Raw genomic sequence first — 17,832 nt, 5'->3', positions numbered from 1 at the left:
TTTGTTTTAACTTTGTATCACTGCAATGTGGTAACATGCAAGAAAATGTCAATTTTCTACTGATTGAAAGGAGCTATCAAGTCAGAAATAAGAATTACACCATCAGGAGTGAAAGCCAAATTTCCCTGGGTCAGCACAAGTGGATAGCACTGTGGCTTCACAGCCCCAATGTCCCAGGTTCTATTCCCCGCTGGGTCATTGTCTGTGCGGAGTCTGCACGTTCTCCCCATGTCTGCGTGGGTTTCCTCCCACAGTCCAAGGACATGCAGGTTAGGTGGATTGGCCATGATAAATTGACCTCAGTGACAAAAAAGGTTAGGGAGGGTTATTGGGTTACGGGGATAGGGTGGAAGTGAGGGCTTAAGTGGGTCGGTGCAGACTCGATGGGCCGAATGGCCTCCTTCTGCACTGCATGTTCTATGTATATCTATGCAAGTCTATCTGAAAGTTCCCATATCCACTAATATTTAATTTCAAAAGTAGCTGGTAAAACCTTTGTGATCATTAAACATTTATCCCATCCTTTAAGTTATGCACTAGAATAATTAGCGCTGTATCGGTATAATAGAACATAGTTGAAAACAAAAATTTTGTTAATACAGATATCACAAGTACAAAACAATAAATATGAAAGGATTTAGCATTGGTTTTTAAATATTCACTCAATTATCTTACATGATCACTAATTCAACATAGTAAAAGTATTAATCTTAAAAAAAAATTAAACAAATACTTTAGCTATCAGTCAACTATGAGATGAGGATTTAAGAGGCATAAAAACTTCATAGATATTTTGCCAATAAGGAAAAAATGCCATGTTGGAACTACAGTCAATGACAAAAGATGGTGTTTTACATGTGGATGCTTCCTTTGAATGCTCAAGAGACTTTACTTGCAGCTCAAGACATTGTTTTATTTCATTCTTTTCTAGATTTTTCTTATTTTACTTTCTAATTTTTGCATCACAAGGGAAGGGGAAAAAAACATAAATTAGCAAAGCCACCTGGGACTGACGGATTTTTCCTTCCCCTTTGTTGCTGTTGGTATTCAGTTTCATAGCCACAAGACACGGTGGTACTTCATCCAAGTGGCTATTTTTTGACAAGTAGGGAGCAATGATTTTGTGGATAAACAGTGAAAAATATAGTTGAACCTAATCTGGTCACTTATTTTATCCTGAGCAAAATAAATGCTGATCATTTTCCCTTCCTTAACCCAAAGCTATAGATGCCAATTGTATTGTCCAACAGCTGCCCTGACAGAATTCAGCACAGATTAGTCTATATGGCTAAACCAGCTGAACCCCTTGGAAAATCATGCAGGTTACACAAAAAAGCATTTCTTCATCAACCAAAATCCTTGTAGTTTCATCCCGACAGTGCAGGAGATGACCATTCAGCCCATCGAATCTGCACTGACCCTCCGAAAGAGCACTCATCCCCCATCCATCTCGCCTTATCCTCGTAACCCAACCTGCACATCCATAGACACTAAGGGGCAATTTAGAATGGCAAATACACCCAATTCTCACATTTTTGTATTATGGGAGGAAACCGGAGCATTATTCTAGTGCACGGAGAGAATATGCAAATTCCACACATAATCACTCAAGACCGGAATCGAACCCGGGTCCCTGACGCTGTGAGGCAGCATGCTAACCACTGTGCCACCCTCGTAACAAACCACAGACAACTATGGTCAATTACTATCAAAATGTTATGTTTTTGTGCAACAAATTGGCAGAGTAAACCCCATCTGATAATCATATCCATTTTTGTTATTCATTATTAATCATAACAGGATTGAAACAAAGTATATTAAGCACAAGATTATGGTGATGAGTCCAAGGTTTTGAATTTTAAATAAGTAACACCATCATAAACGCTGTTACTGTAAGCTGCATATCAATGAAAAATGAAAACACTACTTCCACTCTGCCCCAGACTTTCAGCTACTGCTATACACCAATGTGACATTTTCCACTTCTCATACAAGCTATCCTTGTAATGAGTGTGAGATTGGCAATTATAAAATAATTGTGGTAGTTGTGTGTTGTGAGCTCATGTCCTACAGAGTCCATACATTTCATTCAGGATCCTTGCAGATAGCTGCCAAAGAGATATCCATTCCATCAGTGTGTCCTGGATTTCAGCCCCAGATGTGAACGGACTGATGAAGAAGTTATTCTTTACTCATGTGATTAAAAAGTTAGAACTAGTTTCCAGATTAGAGAGTTAATTGAATTCATTTAAGAAACACGTAAAACACTGCAGTAGAGAGTTTAATATTCATAAAAGATGAGATTAAATGGACTGGAGGACCTTGATCTAGCTTTAAAAAATGCCCCATTACTCTATTATAATTGACCAAATACTCTGCACTACAATCCCTTACGGTGTAGCCATAAAAGTATCTGAATGAAATAGTTGAAAGATGTGGGCTTAGGAGGGAAAATATAGAAGAGTGATAAGGAGGGTAAAAACACACATTTAACTCTAAATGTCAAAACACTTTTAATGTTTTATGTTTACTGACTGTCAGTGTTGACAGACCTGATTGAATGGAACTTTATTCTTGCTGAAAACACAACTTCTATTCAAATATAAATTAGATTTATCACCAGGAGATATTTGAATTGTTTTAAAAAAAATCACTTTTCCAAATTTACTGGCATGATACCAGAAGTTCTTTTAAACCATGTTTAAGTAGTATTCAACAGTATTTGGAAAATGCTAGGTACTGCTGTACGCAGTCCACTAGTCCTCTTCAATGACACCACTCTCTCCAGCTTTAATCATCATCAACTGTTGGCTTTATCGTTACACCTCTTCTTATTTGACCCCAGCCAATTAAACTGTGTGAAACAAAGAAAGTTAATTAGTCTTGTGCATGAAACAATGCATGTTAAGTTTATTCAACCGCGGAATGACATTAACAATTGATTCTAATTTACATTCTGGATGGGGATCATTTGTCAGGTTGACATCTCCTCCTACTTTGCTCTCCTCTCCGTAGTCCAAAGGTATATTGTATGGTACCTACTGGGGCCCTAGGAATTGTTAATTTACTAATCCAGTATAGAAAAAGGTCAGATCAGACCTTCCTGGTCTGTATGGTTTGGTATCATACTAGGTGGTGCATTTGCCCACGAAGCAGTAGGGGACGACAGCAATGTGATTTCACAGAACTTAAGCATTGCTTAAAAAAAGAGAATTGGTGTTAAAGCTTTTTGTCTTGCATTCATCAAGACAGATATAAGAATGGCAAATTTCAAGGAGCAACAATTTATACCGCCTGAGAAAAGGGTGCATATTGTTTGGCAAGTCGGGAGGAAACCGGAGATGCCAGAGGAAACCCACAAAAACATGGGGGGAAAAGTGCAAACTCCACACAGACAATCACCCAAGGTTGGAATTGGACCTGGGTCCCTGACACTGTGAGGCAGCAGTGCTAACCACTGTGTCTCTTTGAGGGTCGCCACAGACTCGATGGGCCGAATGGCCTCCTTCTCCACTGTAGGGATTCTGTGGATTTGCACAGCATCACTTTCTCATGGCAATCGAGACATGTTGCCATTTTCTGAATCTGTATTCATTGAACTTATGAACTTCGCAAATCCCAGTTTTAACACCATGTATACTCAAATAGATGGGTGTTGCCATGGTATCTCCTCTAAGCCACAATCTCATAACACTTCTATTAGTTTCCACAAGAAACGTGTTTTCGATGGAATGACCCGTAACTCCTATCTCTTGCCTATTTCTGAAATGTAGAGGATATGCTTGCTATATTTTAATCTGCAGCTACATATACAAATTTCCTTACGCACCTTAATGGACTCCATCCCATCCTAAAAATCATAATTGAAATGGAGCAGTCTAATGAGCTCCATTATCTCAAAGTGCTAGTTGAGAATGCGGCAAATGAGCTCTTTACTACTGTCCACCACAAGCTTACAGTCATCTGTCAGTGTACCTGAGATCCTACAACTCCACGCATTATAAGATTGGCCTCATCAGCAACCTCACAAATAGCCATTTGCTCACCAAAGCTTGATGCTGAAATAGGGCACATCAAAGCTATCGTGCGGGATAATGGCTATCTCGGTCAGGTCATTGTTTGGGCAAATTCACACATGACCCTAAAGCCGCCAGCTGAAAAGTGTCCAGTCTATCTCAAATCACCATGGAAGGGCAAGGTATCTAAAAAATCTGAGCAATAGGTGAAGCTAGCCGTTTCGCACCACTACTATGCAATAGCAACACAAGTGATATTTTCCACTATCAGATGCTGATTTCAAGCCCAGAAATCATTCTACCTACCACACAAATTAGCCAATGTAGTATGTGAATTTCAGTGCTGGTGCGATGCCAGGTATGTTGGCCATACGTTCCAAAGACTGGCGGATCATATCAATCAACATGTCCCTTTGGTTGTTTGTAATAGGTGGAATGTTGATTGTACTCAACCAGCCTGTGCTTGCAAAACTCAAAACATAGTGTCCAACACGAGATGTGATTCTACAAATGGACAACATTTCCTGAACAATCCGGAGTGTGCTACAAATCACACTAACAATCAATGTAGGATAATCATTTGGCTCACAATGTTGCACTTACTCGCAAGAATCTGCATATATTCATACACGGGGACCTGTCCTCTGAAACATTAACATGTCCAGGTATTGCAACCGTACTGAATTTAAAAAAGTATGGGGGCACTAGTTCCCAATGCATTCTCCATTCTAATACCTCGACCAGAGTCGACCTGCCAACAAATCAACAACCTTTTCTCATGCTGTTGGATTCAACAATTATGGAGGGGATCCTTTAAGAGAATTAGCTAAAATATACTGGAAAATAAAATGATTCTTGAAAATTGTGGAATTTGTAGAAATATGATCAAGTTATAAAATTGGGTAAACTTTTGAATCCTGAGCATGACTGTCTCAAATGTTGTAAAAGATGTGCTGTAGAAAAGCGATATGAGGGTACATTCAACAAATCTGAAACAGTCTCTTAACTGAGACCAGACGTGACGTAGGGAGTTTGAACATGGGACAAGAGCCGTGAGAAGGATAATTAATTTGGAGTAATTGATTAATGTCTAATTAACCAATCACCTGTTAAGTGACTGACACTTTCCTGAACGAATTAAGGGGATCTCAGCTGAGAAATAGCACCAATAAAATCAAGTAAGGGGCTAAACCCAGATAAGGATTCCCTTAAGAATGTGATCCATATGACTGATTTGGGAGAAGAATTTCAGCCTTCCGAGATTCTTGAAGCTTTTTGCTTTCACTCTTCAATGTCTCAAGGACTTTTCAATGTGCTGTCAAGTTTGTCGATTTATTCTTCGAGGCCATGTCCAAAGTGGTGGGGGTGAGGGTGGAGCCATGCCCGAAAGTGGCGGTCTTCGGGGTTTCAGACCAGCCAGATCTATTCCTGGGGAGGAGGGCGGATGCCCTTGCCTTTGCCTCCCTGATTGCCCGCCGTAGAATGCTGTTCGGCTGGCGGTCAGCAGCACCACCCAAAGCTGCAGACTGGCTGTCCGACCTCTCGGAATCTCTCCTAATGGAGAAAATCAAATTCGCCATCCGAGGATCAGACGACGGCTTCCACAGAACGTGGGAGCCATTCACCCAATTGTTCCGGGACCTGTTCGTGGCCAACAAACAAGCAGAAGAACAGCCTGGTAGCCAAGAAACGGGAAAGTAGCCAAAGCATGAGAGGGAGAGATAGACCGGGAGAGGAGGGGAGGGACAGCTAAATCTAAGAGGAAGGAAAAGGCGAACCACAGGGCTGGGGGGGGGGGGGGGGGGGGGGAGAAAGAGGGCAGAAGCGGGGAGAGGGGGGGCAGAGGAGAGAGACAGGGAACAATAGAGGATAGCCAGGGAAGGGGAGGGGGGAGGCAGGGAAACGTTAACAAACTTGGCATCCACAGGAACAGAGAAAATGGCGAAGACGGGAGGGCCGCAGAAGCGGAAGTGCGCACGAGACGACAACGTCAGCGAAATCCGTCTGGAAGAAGCAAGGGACAACACCACGAACGGATGCCTACATGTGTGTGTAAATAACTTTGCCACGGGTACAGAGCTGCCGCTGTTGAGCAGAGGTACAATACCGTCCGCTGACTTCGCGGGGAAAAGTAACACTTCAGCAGCAGCAGCGACCCATGGGGGATGGAGGGGTGAGTGCCCCGATGGGAGGGGGTGGGAGGATTGAGGCGCGTGGGGTAACATCTAGTGCAGTGCTTCTCAAACTATCTGATGTGGCGTACCGGCAGTTTTATTTTTCAATGTGCCAGGGACCGGTGAGCGAAACAAGCCAATCCAGCTGGGGGTTCGGGGGGTGGGGATGTGAACCCCCAGAAATTTTTTTGAGATATATCTTATTGCAGGGGCAATTATATTACATTATATTATATTATTGCAAATATAATGGATATATTTGCAATAAAATATAATTGCCCCCAGCCCGAGGACGCAACCCCCCCCCCCCCCCCCCCCCCAGCACGGCCCGAGGACGCAACCCCCACCCCCCAAGCGCGGCCCAAGGACGCAACCCCCCCCCCCCAGCACGGCCCGAGGACGCAACCCCCCCCCCCCCCCAGAACGGCCCGAGGATGCAACCCCCCCCCAGCACGGCCCGAGGACGCAACCCCCCCCCCCCCAAGCACGGCCCGAGGACGCAACCCCCCCCCCCCCCCGCCCGAGGACGGAACCTTGGAACGCCCCAGCCCCAGACTCACCTTTGCGCAAGTGTGAAAGTGTTTTTTTTCTGGGAGTACTCCACGTACCGGCAGACGACGGCTCGCGTACCGGCACCGGTACGCGTACCACACTTTGAGAAGCACTGATCTAGTGGATTGCTGATGTATATTCTCTTTATGCACTAGGTTAATGTTCACTAAGTTGCTGTGTTAAGATTATTACTATTTAATATGGAAATTTTTTGCAAAACCTTAATTAAAAATAAAACAGCAGCAGCAGCCGGGGGGGGGGGGGGGGGGGGGGGGGGGGGATTTATTTTCCTTTTTGTAAGGGGCGCATGCTCTATCCTGTTTTGAATTTAGTGTTAATTTGGCTAAACTGTTTATCATTTAGAGGGTTAAGTTGTTCTGTTCTGTTGGCATGTTGCCCTTCTTTCTTTGTATTATTTTCCTTTTTGGAGGGTTTTGTAAACTTATTGAAAACTCTGAATGAATACATTTTTAAAAAAAGTTTGTCGCTTTAATTTTGTGCAAATGTACCAAGTGAATTCTTAAAAAAAATAAAGAGTGCTTTGTATACCTCTTCAACCGGACTGAGTGCTTTGTCCTGAGCAAGAGACAAGAGAATCTTTCACATGCAGTATAAATTAATGCTTTCTTTGAAATTTGGCATTCTGGTGTCTGTCCGCATGAGTGCAAGACAAAAAGCTTCAACAGCATATCCCTTTTTTTCAACAATACTCAAATGTAATTCTTCTATGATTCCGAGCACAGTACAAAATTAACAAAATCTGAGTGACAGTGTCAATTCCAATTTCTAAATCAGTCTGTTTCATGACACTACCAGAAACAATAACAGTTTGAAAACATCTCTCTTTAGATCTCTCTGCATGATAACCATTCTTGAGAGCTCATAAGCTAGTTACTCTAAGGTACTTGCTAAATTCAGCCTTGAGCTGCTTCTGGTCTTTAAAAGCTGTCGGGGCAATTTGGCATTTGGATTTGCTTCACTGTTGAAGTGGCGGACCCGAGTTGGCACTTATTTACGAGTAGATTTAATCAACTCTAGTACACCTGGAGTACAGCTATTATTTCGATACTTTTAAAGTGTTCAAGTTTAATGTTTGGTGTAGATAATTAGCCTTTAGCCACAGCATTGCTTTTTAAGAGTGAAGCAACTTTAGCTTTTCTTTTCAATTATCTTTACCACAGAGAAGTAACATTCCATTTCTGCACAAAATGTTGATTTTTTTATTTTCCCAATGATCTTCAACAATGTGTTCTACATCATTCTTCTCAGTGTGGGATGCTTCAGGACACTCATTTTGAATACCCCCATTAAAACAAATTAATAAAACTTATATTATGAAATTTATTTCTCAAGGTGCACAAAAATGTTAACTTCCAAAATTCCCTGGAAATGTTTTAATACTTTTGCCATATTATTAACTTACCGCCAATGTTTCTCTACTCTTCGGCTCAGGGCAATCTTTTCACCAACTTCTGTACACACTGGATTTGTTAGGACTATCTTCCCCAAGTCAGCCTTTACAGCACTGACTCTTCCTCCAGTAGAAAGGGATCCTATATTTACCATTAACACCTCATTTTTGGATAGTTTTTGTACCTAAAGGGGGGGGAAAAAACATTTCTGTGGACTTATTATAAAAATAGTTTGTCTTCGATTTAATAATGGAATTCCACAATTGAAATATACATCCAAGTTAAGGATTTAGACATTTTTATAAATTAAATCACATTTAATTTTCAGAACTTTGTGTACTAAGTTGTGATTAGTTTGATATTTTCAAATTGCATTCTTCCAAACTGTGCTTTTATTTATTCTATTCTTTTTAAAATGTGAAACTTTAAAAAATATTCATTCATGGGACGCAGGCATCGAAGGCTGGGCCAGCATTTATTGCCTATCCCCAATTGCTCTTGAGTAGGCAGTTAAGAGTCAACCACGTTGCTGTGGATCTGAAGTCACATATAGGCCAGACCAGGTCTGATTTCCTTCCCTGAGGGACATTTGTGAACCAGATGTGTTCTTTTTAAATTTAGAGTATCCAATTCTTTTTTTTCCAATTAAGGAACAATGTAGTGAGGCCATTCCACCTATTGTGCATATCCTTTGGATTGTGGGGGTGCGACCCACGCAGACACGGGGAAAATTTGCAAACTCCACACGGACAGTGACCCGGGGTCGGGATCAAACCCGGATCCTCGGTGCCATGAGGCAGGAAAGGGCTAACTACTGCATCACAGTGTCACCCAACCAGATGGGTTTTTAATGACAATCAACAATGGTTATGGTCACCATTAGACTTTTAATTCCAGATATTTATTGAATTCAAATTTCACCATATTGAGTGGCAGGATTTGAACCCAAACCATTGCTCTGGGTCTCTGGTTTACCAGTCCAGTGACAATACCACAGCGCCACCACCTCCACATGTGCACAATATTGAACTCACCTTTGCTGCTTTCTTGTCTCCTTCTGTACGTACACCCAGCAATCGCCTGAGAAGAAAGTACGAGATTTCCAGCTCTGTGAAGATTTCTGGGAGAGCTCCCACAGCACCAAGCACCTGTCCCACCATACGATCAGCACGGCACAGAGTTGGGTCAATTTTTGTTCCAACACCTAAAACAATAAGTAACTACTATTCAACATTTTTCACCTTGCTGGAGTTTTCGACTTCTAGTTATGGCATCTTGATGAGTTACTTTGAGAACTTAAGTGAAGCATTCCCCCTCAAAATAATTTTACTTTCTGACCCAGACTATGGAAAAACACACCCACCAAATATGATTGATCACTCAACAGTTCAAAGTATGTTCTGGAGAGGTCCAATGGAAGCAGAAACATGGATTCTTTCCAGTTTCGTAGTTGTATTTAATTAAGAAAAAATGCCAAGAGATGAATGTCTGAAGAAATTCATTTAAATTTTATTGGAGCACTTGTCAGCATCCAATACTGAGGAACAGGAATAGTCAACCCTTTAAAACAGGTCATTAGTCCTGATCCAATTCAAACCATTGAAAAAATTATGGCTACTATATGGTTGACTGTAGTAATATCGATGTTTAATATAATAGATGCAAAACCAAAACCTCACTCATAGAACAGTACAGCACAGAATAGGCCCTTCGGCCCTCAATGTTGTGCCGAGCAATGATCACCCTACTCAAACCTACGTATCCACCCTATACCCGTAACCCAACAACCCCCCCTCCTTAACCTTACTTTTATTAGGACACTACGGGCAATTTAGCATGGCCAATCCACCTAACCCGCACATCTTTGGACTGTGGGAGGAAACCGGAGCACCCGGAGGAAACCCACACACACAGGGGGAGGACGTGCAGACTCCACACAGACAGTGACCCAGCCGGGAATCGAACCTGGGACCCTGGAGCTGTGAAGCATTTATGCTAACCACCATGCTACCCTGCTGCCCCAAAATCTTTTAAGTGCTTAGGGCCTCTAAGGGTCTTAATCCGGCCCTGTGTACTGTTCTATGTTCTATGTACTCAAACCCACGTATCCATCCTATACCCGTAACCCAACAACCCCCCCCCCCCCCCCCCCCCCCTCTCTTAACCTTACTTTTTAGGACACTAAGGGCAATTTATCATGGCCAATCCACCTAACCCGCACATCTTTGGACTGTGGGAGGAAACCGGAGCACCCGGAGGAAACCCACGCACACACGGGGAGGACGTGCAGACTCCGCACAGACAGTGACCCAGCCGGGAACCGAACCTGGGACCCTGGAGCTGTGAAGCATTTATGCTAACCACCATGCTACCGTGCTGCCCGTTAGTTAACTCCTCAGTAGTTAAACTGCCCATACTCCTTTGTGAGGTCGCAACATGTTTTTAACAGGTGTTCAATATTGTGTGGAGCTGAATCAATCCTAATCTTGGCGAGTCTCAATCTCAAGTCCACCTTCAAATAACAGGAACTAAACACTTGCAAAGGAGCATGACATTTTAACCAGACAATAAGCTAGTAATTATACAGATTGTAAGTAAGACACTATCAAACCTCACAAAATTCAACTAGCAGTTTTGTCTTAGTATGCAGTTTTAAAATAGCTATGCCGTCTGATTTTTGAGTTTTATTTCACTTAATTGAAAAACTCGAACGAATTCAGCTTAAAGAACAAAATATTTCTAATCAGATAATTTTTGGCTTAATCAGCAAATAATTTAATGATAAATAATAATCACCAGCAGCCTTTTACCAAGTATAATAAAAGAGTAAAGGCAAATCAATGCTATATACATCCTGTGAAAGTGTTCTCACACCATGCTGCAAAGTGAAGTATTCACTGCGCTATACAAGGTATATCTTGTGGATGATATTTAACACTTAACAGGCTTTTCATCAAGTAAAATCTCAAAATTGGGAGATTTAAGTAAAGCATCCTTTTTAAAACTTCATTCATAGGATGTGGCGTCGCTGGCTGAGGCCAGCATTTACTGTCTATCCCCAATTGCCCGTGGCCATTTCAGAGGGCATTTAAGAGTCAACCACATTTCTGTGGATCTAGAGTCATATGTCGTCCAAACCAGGCAAGGATGTCAGATTTCTTTCCCTAAAGGACATTAGTTAAACATATGGGCTTTTACAACAACCAACAATAACTTCAGTCACCATTAGGCCTTCTAATTCCAGATTTTTATTGAATTAAAATTTCACCACCTGCTGTTGTGGGATTCGAATCCAGGGCCCCCAGAGCACTGCTCTGTATTACTGGTCCAGTGACAATACCATTGCCACCTCCCTCTCCCTTCTTACCAATAAGGCCACCAGGTGCTGCAAACTGGAGGTCATTGTGCTCTGCAAAAAGTGACACAATCTTTGAAAAGATGGGTTTGCACATCAGCTTCCCTTCATGGTCTTTTGACACAATACCAGGTCGAACTTCAAGTTCCTGTCCCACCTGTAAAAAGCACACATGAAATCCTGCAGACTTAGGGGTATAAATTAAATTACATCATGACATTATTATTAGACTTGTATTGTCAGAACTGTGCTGTCAAACAGATTTTTCTCAAATCATTTCATTTGCTCTGCCAATTTCTATCCGCTAAAAGGTTGAACCTTCAGGAGGGCAAACTTTACATGAAATTAGACACTGAATTTTAATGGGTTATATATCCCTATAAGGCAGCATAGCTGAGACCTAACTGCCCTCAGCTAACTTCCACATATGCACTTGTGAGTAGACTTCTAGGTAGGGATTATGAGGCAACTTAACCAGTCCCTTTCTGAAATCTCAGGCTCATCAAGGCTAACAATAATACCCTCCCATTACCATGGCCTAAATCAGCTATCACAACACAGAGTAAGTTTACTGATCCAACTAACAGGTAAAATTTACTCAGTCACAAAGAAAGAAAAGGCTTGCATTTAACATCTTATCAAAATATAGGAACTCACCGACAATGAAGTAATTCCTCAATACTGCACTGGAGAGTCAGTCTAGATATTTGTGCTCAAGGCTCTGTGATGGCATCTGAACCCCAAACCTCGTGACTCAGTGGCAAACGTCCAACTAACTGAGTCACGGCTTACATAGTATTACTGAGAAGACCACTTCAAATTAAATTCTATGACAAGATTTGAACCCATGGCCCCAAAGTATTAGACTGGGCTTCTGGATCACCAGTGCAGTCTGAAGTGGACAAGTCACCATGGTCTTCTCCAAATTTCAAATGTGAAGACATATAACGACTCTCAAGAATGAAAACAGAAATGAGACGTTATAATTATGAAGAAATGTTCGAAAAGATTTTACCCTCCAGAATGGTGGTGGACAATTTAACAGTTAATTAGAAGAGGGAGATCCACAAATATCCCCATCCTTGAGCCCAACACATCAGGGTAAAAGCATTTGCAACCATCTTCAGCTAAAAGTGCCGCATGGATGATCCATCTGGACTTCCTCTTGAGGTCCTGAACATCACAGAAGCCAGTCTTTAGCCAATTAGATTTACTTCACATGATATCAAGAGGCAACTGAAGGCACTGGATGCTGCAAAGCTTATGGGCCCTGACAACATTCCAGCAATAGTACTGAAGACCAGTGTTCCAAAATTAGCCCTGCCCCTAGCCAAGCTGTCCCGTGCAGTTACCCAGCAATGTGGAAAGTTGCCCAAGTATACCCTGTCCACAAAAAGCAGAAAAAATCCAATCAGGCTAAATACTGCCTCATCTGTCTACTCTTGACTATCTGCAATGTGATGGAAGGTGTTCTGCATCATTCAGCTCCTGACCTCATTACAGCAAGTATGGAAAAAGCTGAAATCCAGAGTTGAGGTGAGAGTAGCTACCCTTGACATCAAGACAATATTTGGCTAAGTAGGCATCAAGAAGCTCAAGCAAGGTGGATTTAGAGGACCAGACGGGCTTCGTCAAAGGTAGACAGCTTACCTCGAATATCAGGCGTCTGCTGAACGTGATAATGACCCCCTCCGGGGAGAGAACACAAGAGGTGATCGTCTCCCTGGACGCTGAAAAGGCATTCGACTCTAATACCTCATAGAGGTACTGGAGCGGTTCGGGCTTGGAACAGGGTTCACCTCTTGGGTAAAGCTCCTATACAACGCTCCCATGGCGAGCGTACGGACCAACAATACCAACTCCTAATACTTCCAGCTGCACCAGACAAGGATGCCCACTGTCCCCGCTGCTGTTCGCACTAGCAATCGAACCGCTAGCAATCGTGCTCAAGGCAGCGAAAAATTGGAGTGGGATCCGAAGGGGAGGCAGAGAGCACAGAGTCTCACTCTATGCAGATGACCTGCTCCTCTGCATCTCGGACCCACAGAGCAGCATGGACGGAATCATTGCGTTCCTGAAAGAGTTTGGAGCCTTCTCGGGGGGGGGGGGGGGGGAGGAGAGAGAGAGAGAGAGAGAGAGAGAGAGAGAGAGAGAGAGAGAGAGAGAGAGAGGGGCAGCAGCACTAAAGGGGCTGCCGTTCAAACAAACCCGACACAAATTCTGCTACCTGGGGATCCAAATAGCCCATGACTGGAAGGGATCCACAAATGGAACCTCACCAGTCTGACGGAGGAAGTAAAAAAGGATCTGCAAAGATGGAACACACTCCCACTCTCCCTCGCGGGGAGAGTCCAGACGATCAAAATGAACGTACTGCCCAGGTTCCTCTTCCTGTTTAGATCCATTCCGATCTACATCCCCAAGGCCAATTTCAAAGCGCTGGACAAACTAATCATGGCGTTTGTATGGGGGGGGGGTAAAAATGCTAGGATCCCAAAGAAGGTCCTACAAAAAACAAAATCCGGGGGGGGCTAGCCCTCCCAAACCTACAATTCTACCACTGGGCGACAACAGCCGAGCGAGTAAGGGGATGGACCCAGGAGATGGGCCCAGGAGCCAGGGGCTGAGTGGGTGCACGCGGAGGAGGCCTCCTGCGTGGGGACCTCCCTCCGGGCCCTCGCCACGGCAGCACTCCCATCCCCACCCAAAAAACACTCCAGCAGCCCAGTGATGACAGTCACCCTCCAATCCTGGAACCAACTGCGGCAGCAATTTGGCCTGACCAAAATGTCGGACAAGGCTTCCATCTGCAACAACCATAGTTCACACCAGCACTGACTGACGCCACCTTCAAAAAGGTGGAGGCAGGACGGAGGGACACTGACAGGGAGGGGTCGAGCGAGGGAACCGTGGTTTACCAGAGAAGTGGAATCTCTTGTTAAGAGGAAGAAGGAGGCCTATGTGAAGATGAGGCATGAAGTTTCAGTTGGGGCGCTTGATAGTTACAAGGAAGCGAGGAAGGATCTAAAGAGAGAGCTGAGACGAGCAAGGAGGGGACATGAGAAGTCTTTGGCAGGTAGGATCAAGGAAAACCCAAAAGCTTTCTATAGGTATGTCAGGAATAAAAGAATGACTAGGGTAAGAGTAGGGCCAGTCAAGGACAGTGGTGGGAAGTTGTGTGTGGAGGCTGAGGAGATAAGCGAGATACTAAATGAATACTTTTCGTCAGTATTCACTCAAGAAAAAGATAATATTGTGGAGGAGAATACTGAGACCCAGGCTATTAGAATAGATGGCATTGAGGTGCGTAGGGAAGAAGTGTTGGCAATTCTGGACAAGGTGAAAATAGATAAGTCCCCGGGGCCGGATGGGATTTATCCTAGGATTCTCTGGGAAGCCAGGGAAGAGATTGCTGAGCCTTTGACTTTGATTTTTAGGTCATCATTGGCTACAGGAATAGTGCCAGAGGACTGGAGGATAGCAAATGTGGTCCCTTTGTTCAAGAAGGGGAGTAGAGATAACCCCGGTAACTATAGGCCGGTGAGCCTAACGTCTGTGGTGGGTAAAGTCTTGGAGAGGATTATAAAGATACGATTTATAATCATCTAGATAGGAATAATATGATTAGGGACAGTCAGCATGGTTTTGTGAAGGGTAGGTCATGCCTCACAAACCTTATCGAGTTCTTTGAGAAGGTGACTGAACAGGTAGACGAGGGTAGAGCAGTTGATGTGGTGTATATGGATTTCAGTAAAGCGTTTGATAAGGTTCCCCACGGTCGGCTATTGCAGAAAATACGGAGGTTGGGGATTGAGGGTGATTTAGAGATGTGGATCAGAAATTGGCTAGTTGAAAGAAGACAGAGAGTGGTAGTTGATGGGAAATGTTCAGAATGGAGTTCAGTTACGAGTGGCGTACCACAAGGATCTGTTCTGGGGCCGTTGCTGTTTGTCATTTTTATAAATGACCTAGAGGAGGGCGCAGAAGAATGGGTGAGTAAATTTGCAGACGACACTAAAGTCGGTGGAGTTGTAGACAGTGCGGAAGGATGTTGCAGGTTACAGAGGGACATAGATAAGCTGCAGAGCTGGGCTGAGAGGTGGCAAATGGAGTTTAATGTGGAGAAGTGTGAGGTGATTCACTTTGGAAAGAATAACAGAAATGCGGAATATTTGGCTAATGGTAAAATTCTTGGTAGTGTGGATGAGCAGAGGGATCTCGGTGTCCATGTACATAGATCCCTGAAAGTTGCCACCCAGGTTGATAGGGTTGTGAAGAAGGCCTATGGTGTGTTGGCCTTTATTGGTAGAGGGATTGAGTTCCGGAGCCATGAGGTCATGTTGCAGTTGTACAAAACTCTAGTACGGCCGCATTTGGAGTATTGCGTACAGTTCTGGTCGCCTCATTATAGGAAGGACGTGGAAGCTTTGGAACGGGTGCAGAGGAGATTTACCAGGATGTTGCCTGGTATGGAGGGAAAATCTTATGAGGAAAGGCTGATGGACTCGAGGTTGTTTTCGTTAGAGAGAAGGTTAAGAGGTGACTTAATAGAGGCATACAAAATGATCAGAGGGTTAGATAGGGTGGACAGCGAGAGCCTTCTCCCGCGGATGGAGGTGGCTAGCACGAGGGGACATAGCCTTAAATTGAGGGGTAATAGATATAGGACAGAGGTCAGAGGTGGGTTTTTTACGCAAAGAGTGGTGAGGCCTTGGAATGCCCTACCTGCAACAGTAGTGAACACGCCAACATTGAGGGCATTAAAAAATTTATTGGATAAGCATATGGATGATAAGGGCATAGTGTAGGTTAGATGGCCTTTAGATTTTTTCCATGTCGGTGCAACATCGAGGGCCGAAGGGCCTGTACTGCGCTGTATCGTTCTATGTTCTATGACAGTCAGGGACCTATACACGGACGGCAGGATTGCTACACTGGATGAACTGACAGAGAAATTTTGGCTAGCCAGGGGGAACGAGCTATGGTATCTGCAGCTCAAAAACTTCTTACGAAAAGAGACAAGGACGTACCCACAACCGCCACGATAGACACTACTGGAAGACCTACTGGACGCAAGCATCCTAGATAATGGGAACTGTAGCGACATGTATGACCGACTGGTAGAAAGGGCCGACACCGTACTGGACGCAACAAGAAAGAAATGGGAGGAGGACCTGGGGATTGAGATAGGGTGGGGTCTCCGGAGCGAGGCACTGCATTGGGTCAACTCCACCGCCACGTGCGCAAGGCTCAGCCTGACGCAACTAAAAGTGGTACATAGAGCCCACTTAACAAGAACCCGTATGAGTAGGTTCTTCCCGGAGGTGGAGGACAGATGTGAACGGTGCCAAAGAGGCCCGGCCAACCATACCCACATGTTCTGGTCTTGCCCCAGACTTGTGGAGTACTGGACAGCCTTCTTCGAGGCTATGTCCAAAGTGGGGGTGAGGGTGGAGCCATGCCCGATAGTGGCGGTCTTCGGGGTTTCAGACCAGCCAGATCTATTCCTGGGGTGGGCGGACGCCCTTGCCTTTGCCTCCCTGATCGCCTGCCGTAGAATCCTGTTTGGCTGGCGGTCAGCAGCATCACCCAGAGCTGCAGACTGGCTGTCCGACCTCTCGGAATCTCTCCAAATGGAGAAAATCAAATTCGCCATCCGAGGGTCAGACGACGGCTTCCACAGAACGTGGGAGCCATTCATGCAATTGTTCCGGGACCTGTTTGTGGCCAATGAACAAGAGGAAGAATAGCCGGGTGGCCAAGAATCAGGGGGAAATGGTCGGGAGTCGGGGGAAGGTAGCCGGGGCATGGAGGGGAGAGATGGACTGGGAGGGAGGGGGGTGGGGGAACGGCTAAACCTGAGGAGGGAGGGGCGAACCGCGGGGGGGGGGGGGGGGGGGGAGACAGCTAAACCTGGGGAGAGGGAGGCGAACCGTGGAGGGGGGGGGGCAGGGAAGCGGGAGCCGGAAGGAGGACACGGGATGCCAAAACGTGCATGACATCTCCAGAAGCGGGGAACGAGGAAACTGGAGGTGGAGGACGAGAGGAGCGGCAGAAGCAGGGGCGAGCGTGGGACGGCAGCGAGACCCGTCCGAGAAGGGCGGGCGACACAACACACAGTACAGCCAAATATCGCACACTGTGATTTTTCTCCCCGGCACCCAAAGGTGTGCTTGCCCCCCTCAGTCCCCGCCCCCCCCCCCGCAAGCAGTCGCCTACTTATGTGGGGTGGGTAATTTTGCCAGGTGTACAGAGCTGCCGCTGTCGAGCTGGTGTACAATACCCCACCAGTTATTCCATTTCATACGTTATTGTATGTTTTT

General features: G+C 44.7%; 1 protein-coding gene across 1 annotated transcript in view; it reads right to left on the bottom strand.

Annotated features, from left to right (window-relative positions):
• Positions 1-1,756: 1,756 nt before the first annotated feature.
• Positions 1,757-17,832, bottom strand: part of eif2s3 (eukaryotic translation initiation factor 2, subunit 3 gamma) — a 39,783-nt gene continuing 23,707 nt past the window's right edge. The window contains exons 9-12 of the mRNA XM_038802226.1: positions 11,522-11,666; positions 9,189-9,358; positions 8,166-8,338; positions 1,757-2,854 (exon numbers count right to left, since the gene is read on the bottom strand). Of these exons, the coding sequence (XP_038658154.1) occupies positions 2,791-2,854; positions 8,166-8,338; positions 9,189-9,358; positions 11,522-11,666 (552 nt within the window). The 3' untranslated portion in view covers positions 1,757-2,790. The remainder of the gene's footprint in view (positions 2,855-8,165; positions 8,339-9,188; positions 9,359-11,521; positions 11,667-17,832) is intronic.

Source organism: Scyliorhinus canicula, chromosome 7 (genome assembly GCF_902713615.1).
Source record: "Scyliorhinus canicula chromosome 7, sScyCan1.1, whole genome shotgun sequence".
Lineage (NCBI taxonomy): Eukaryota > Metazoa > Chordata > Chondrichthyes > Carcharhiniformes > Scyliorhinidae > Scyliorhinus > Scyliorhinus canicula.
The sequence above is the reverse complement of the archived record's forward strand: the minus strand, read 5'-3'. Positions and strand labels throughout refer to the sequence as shown.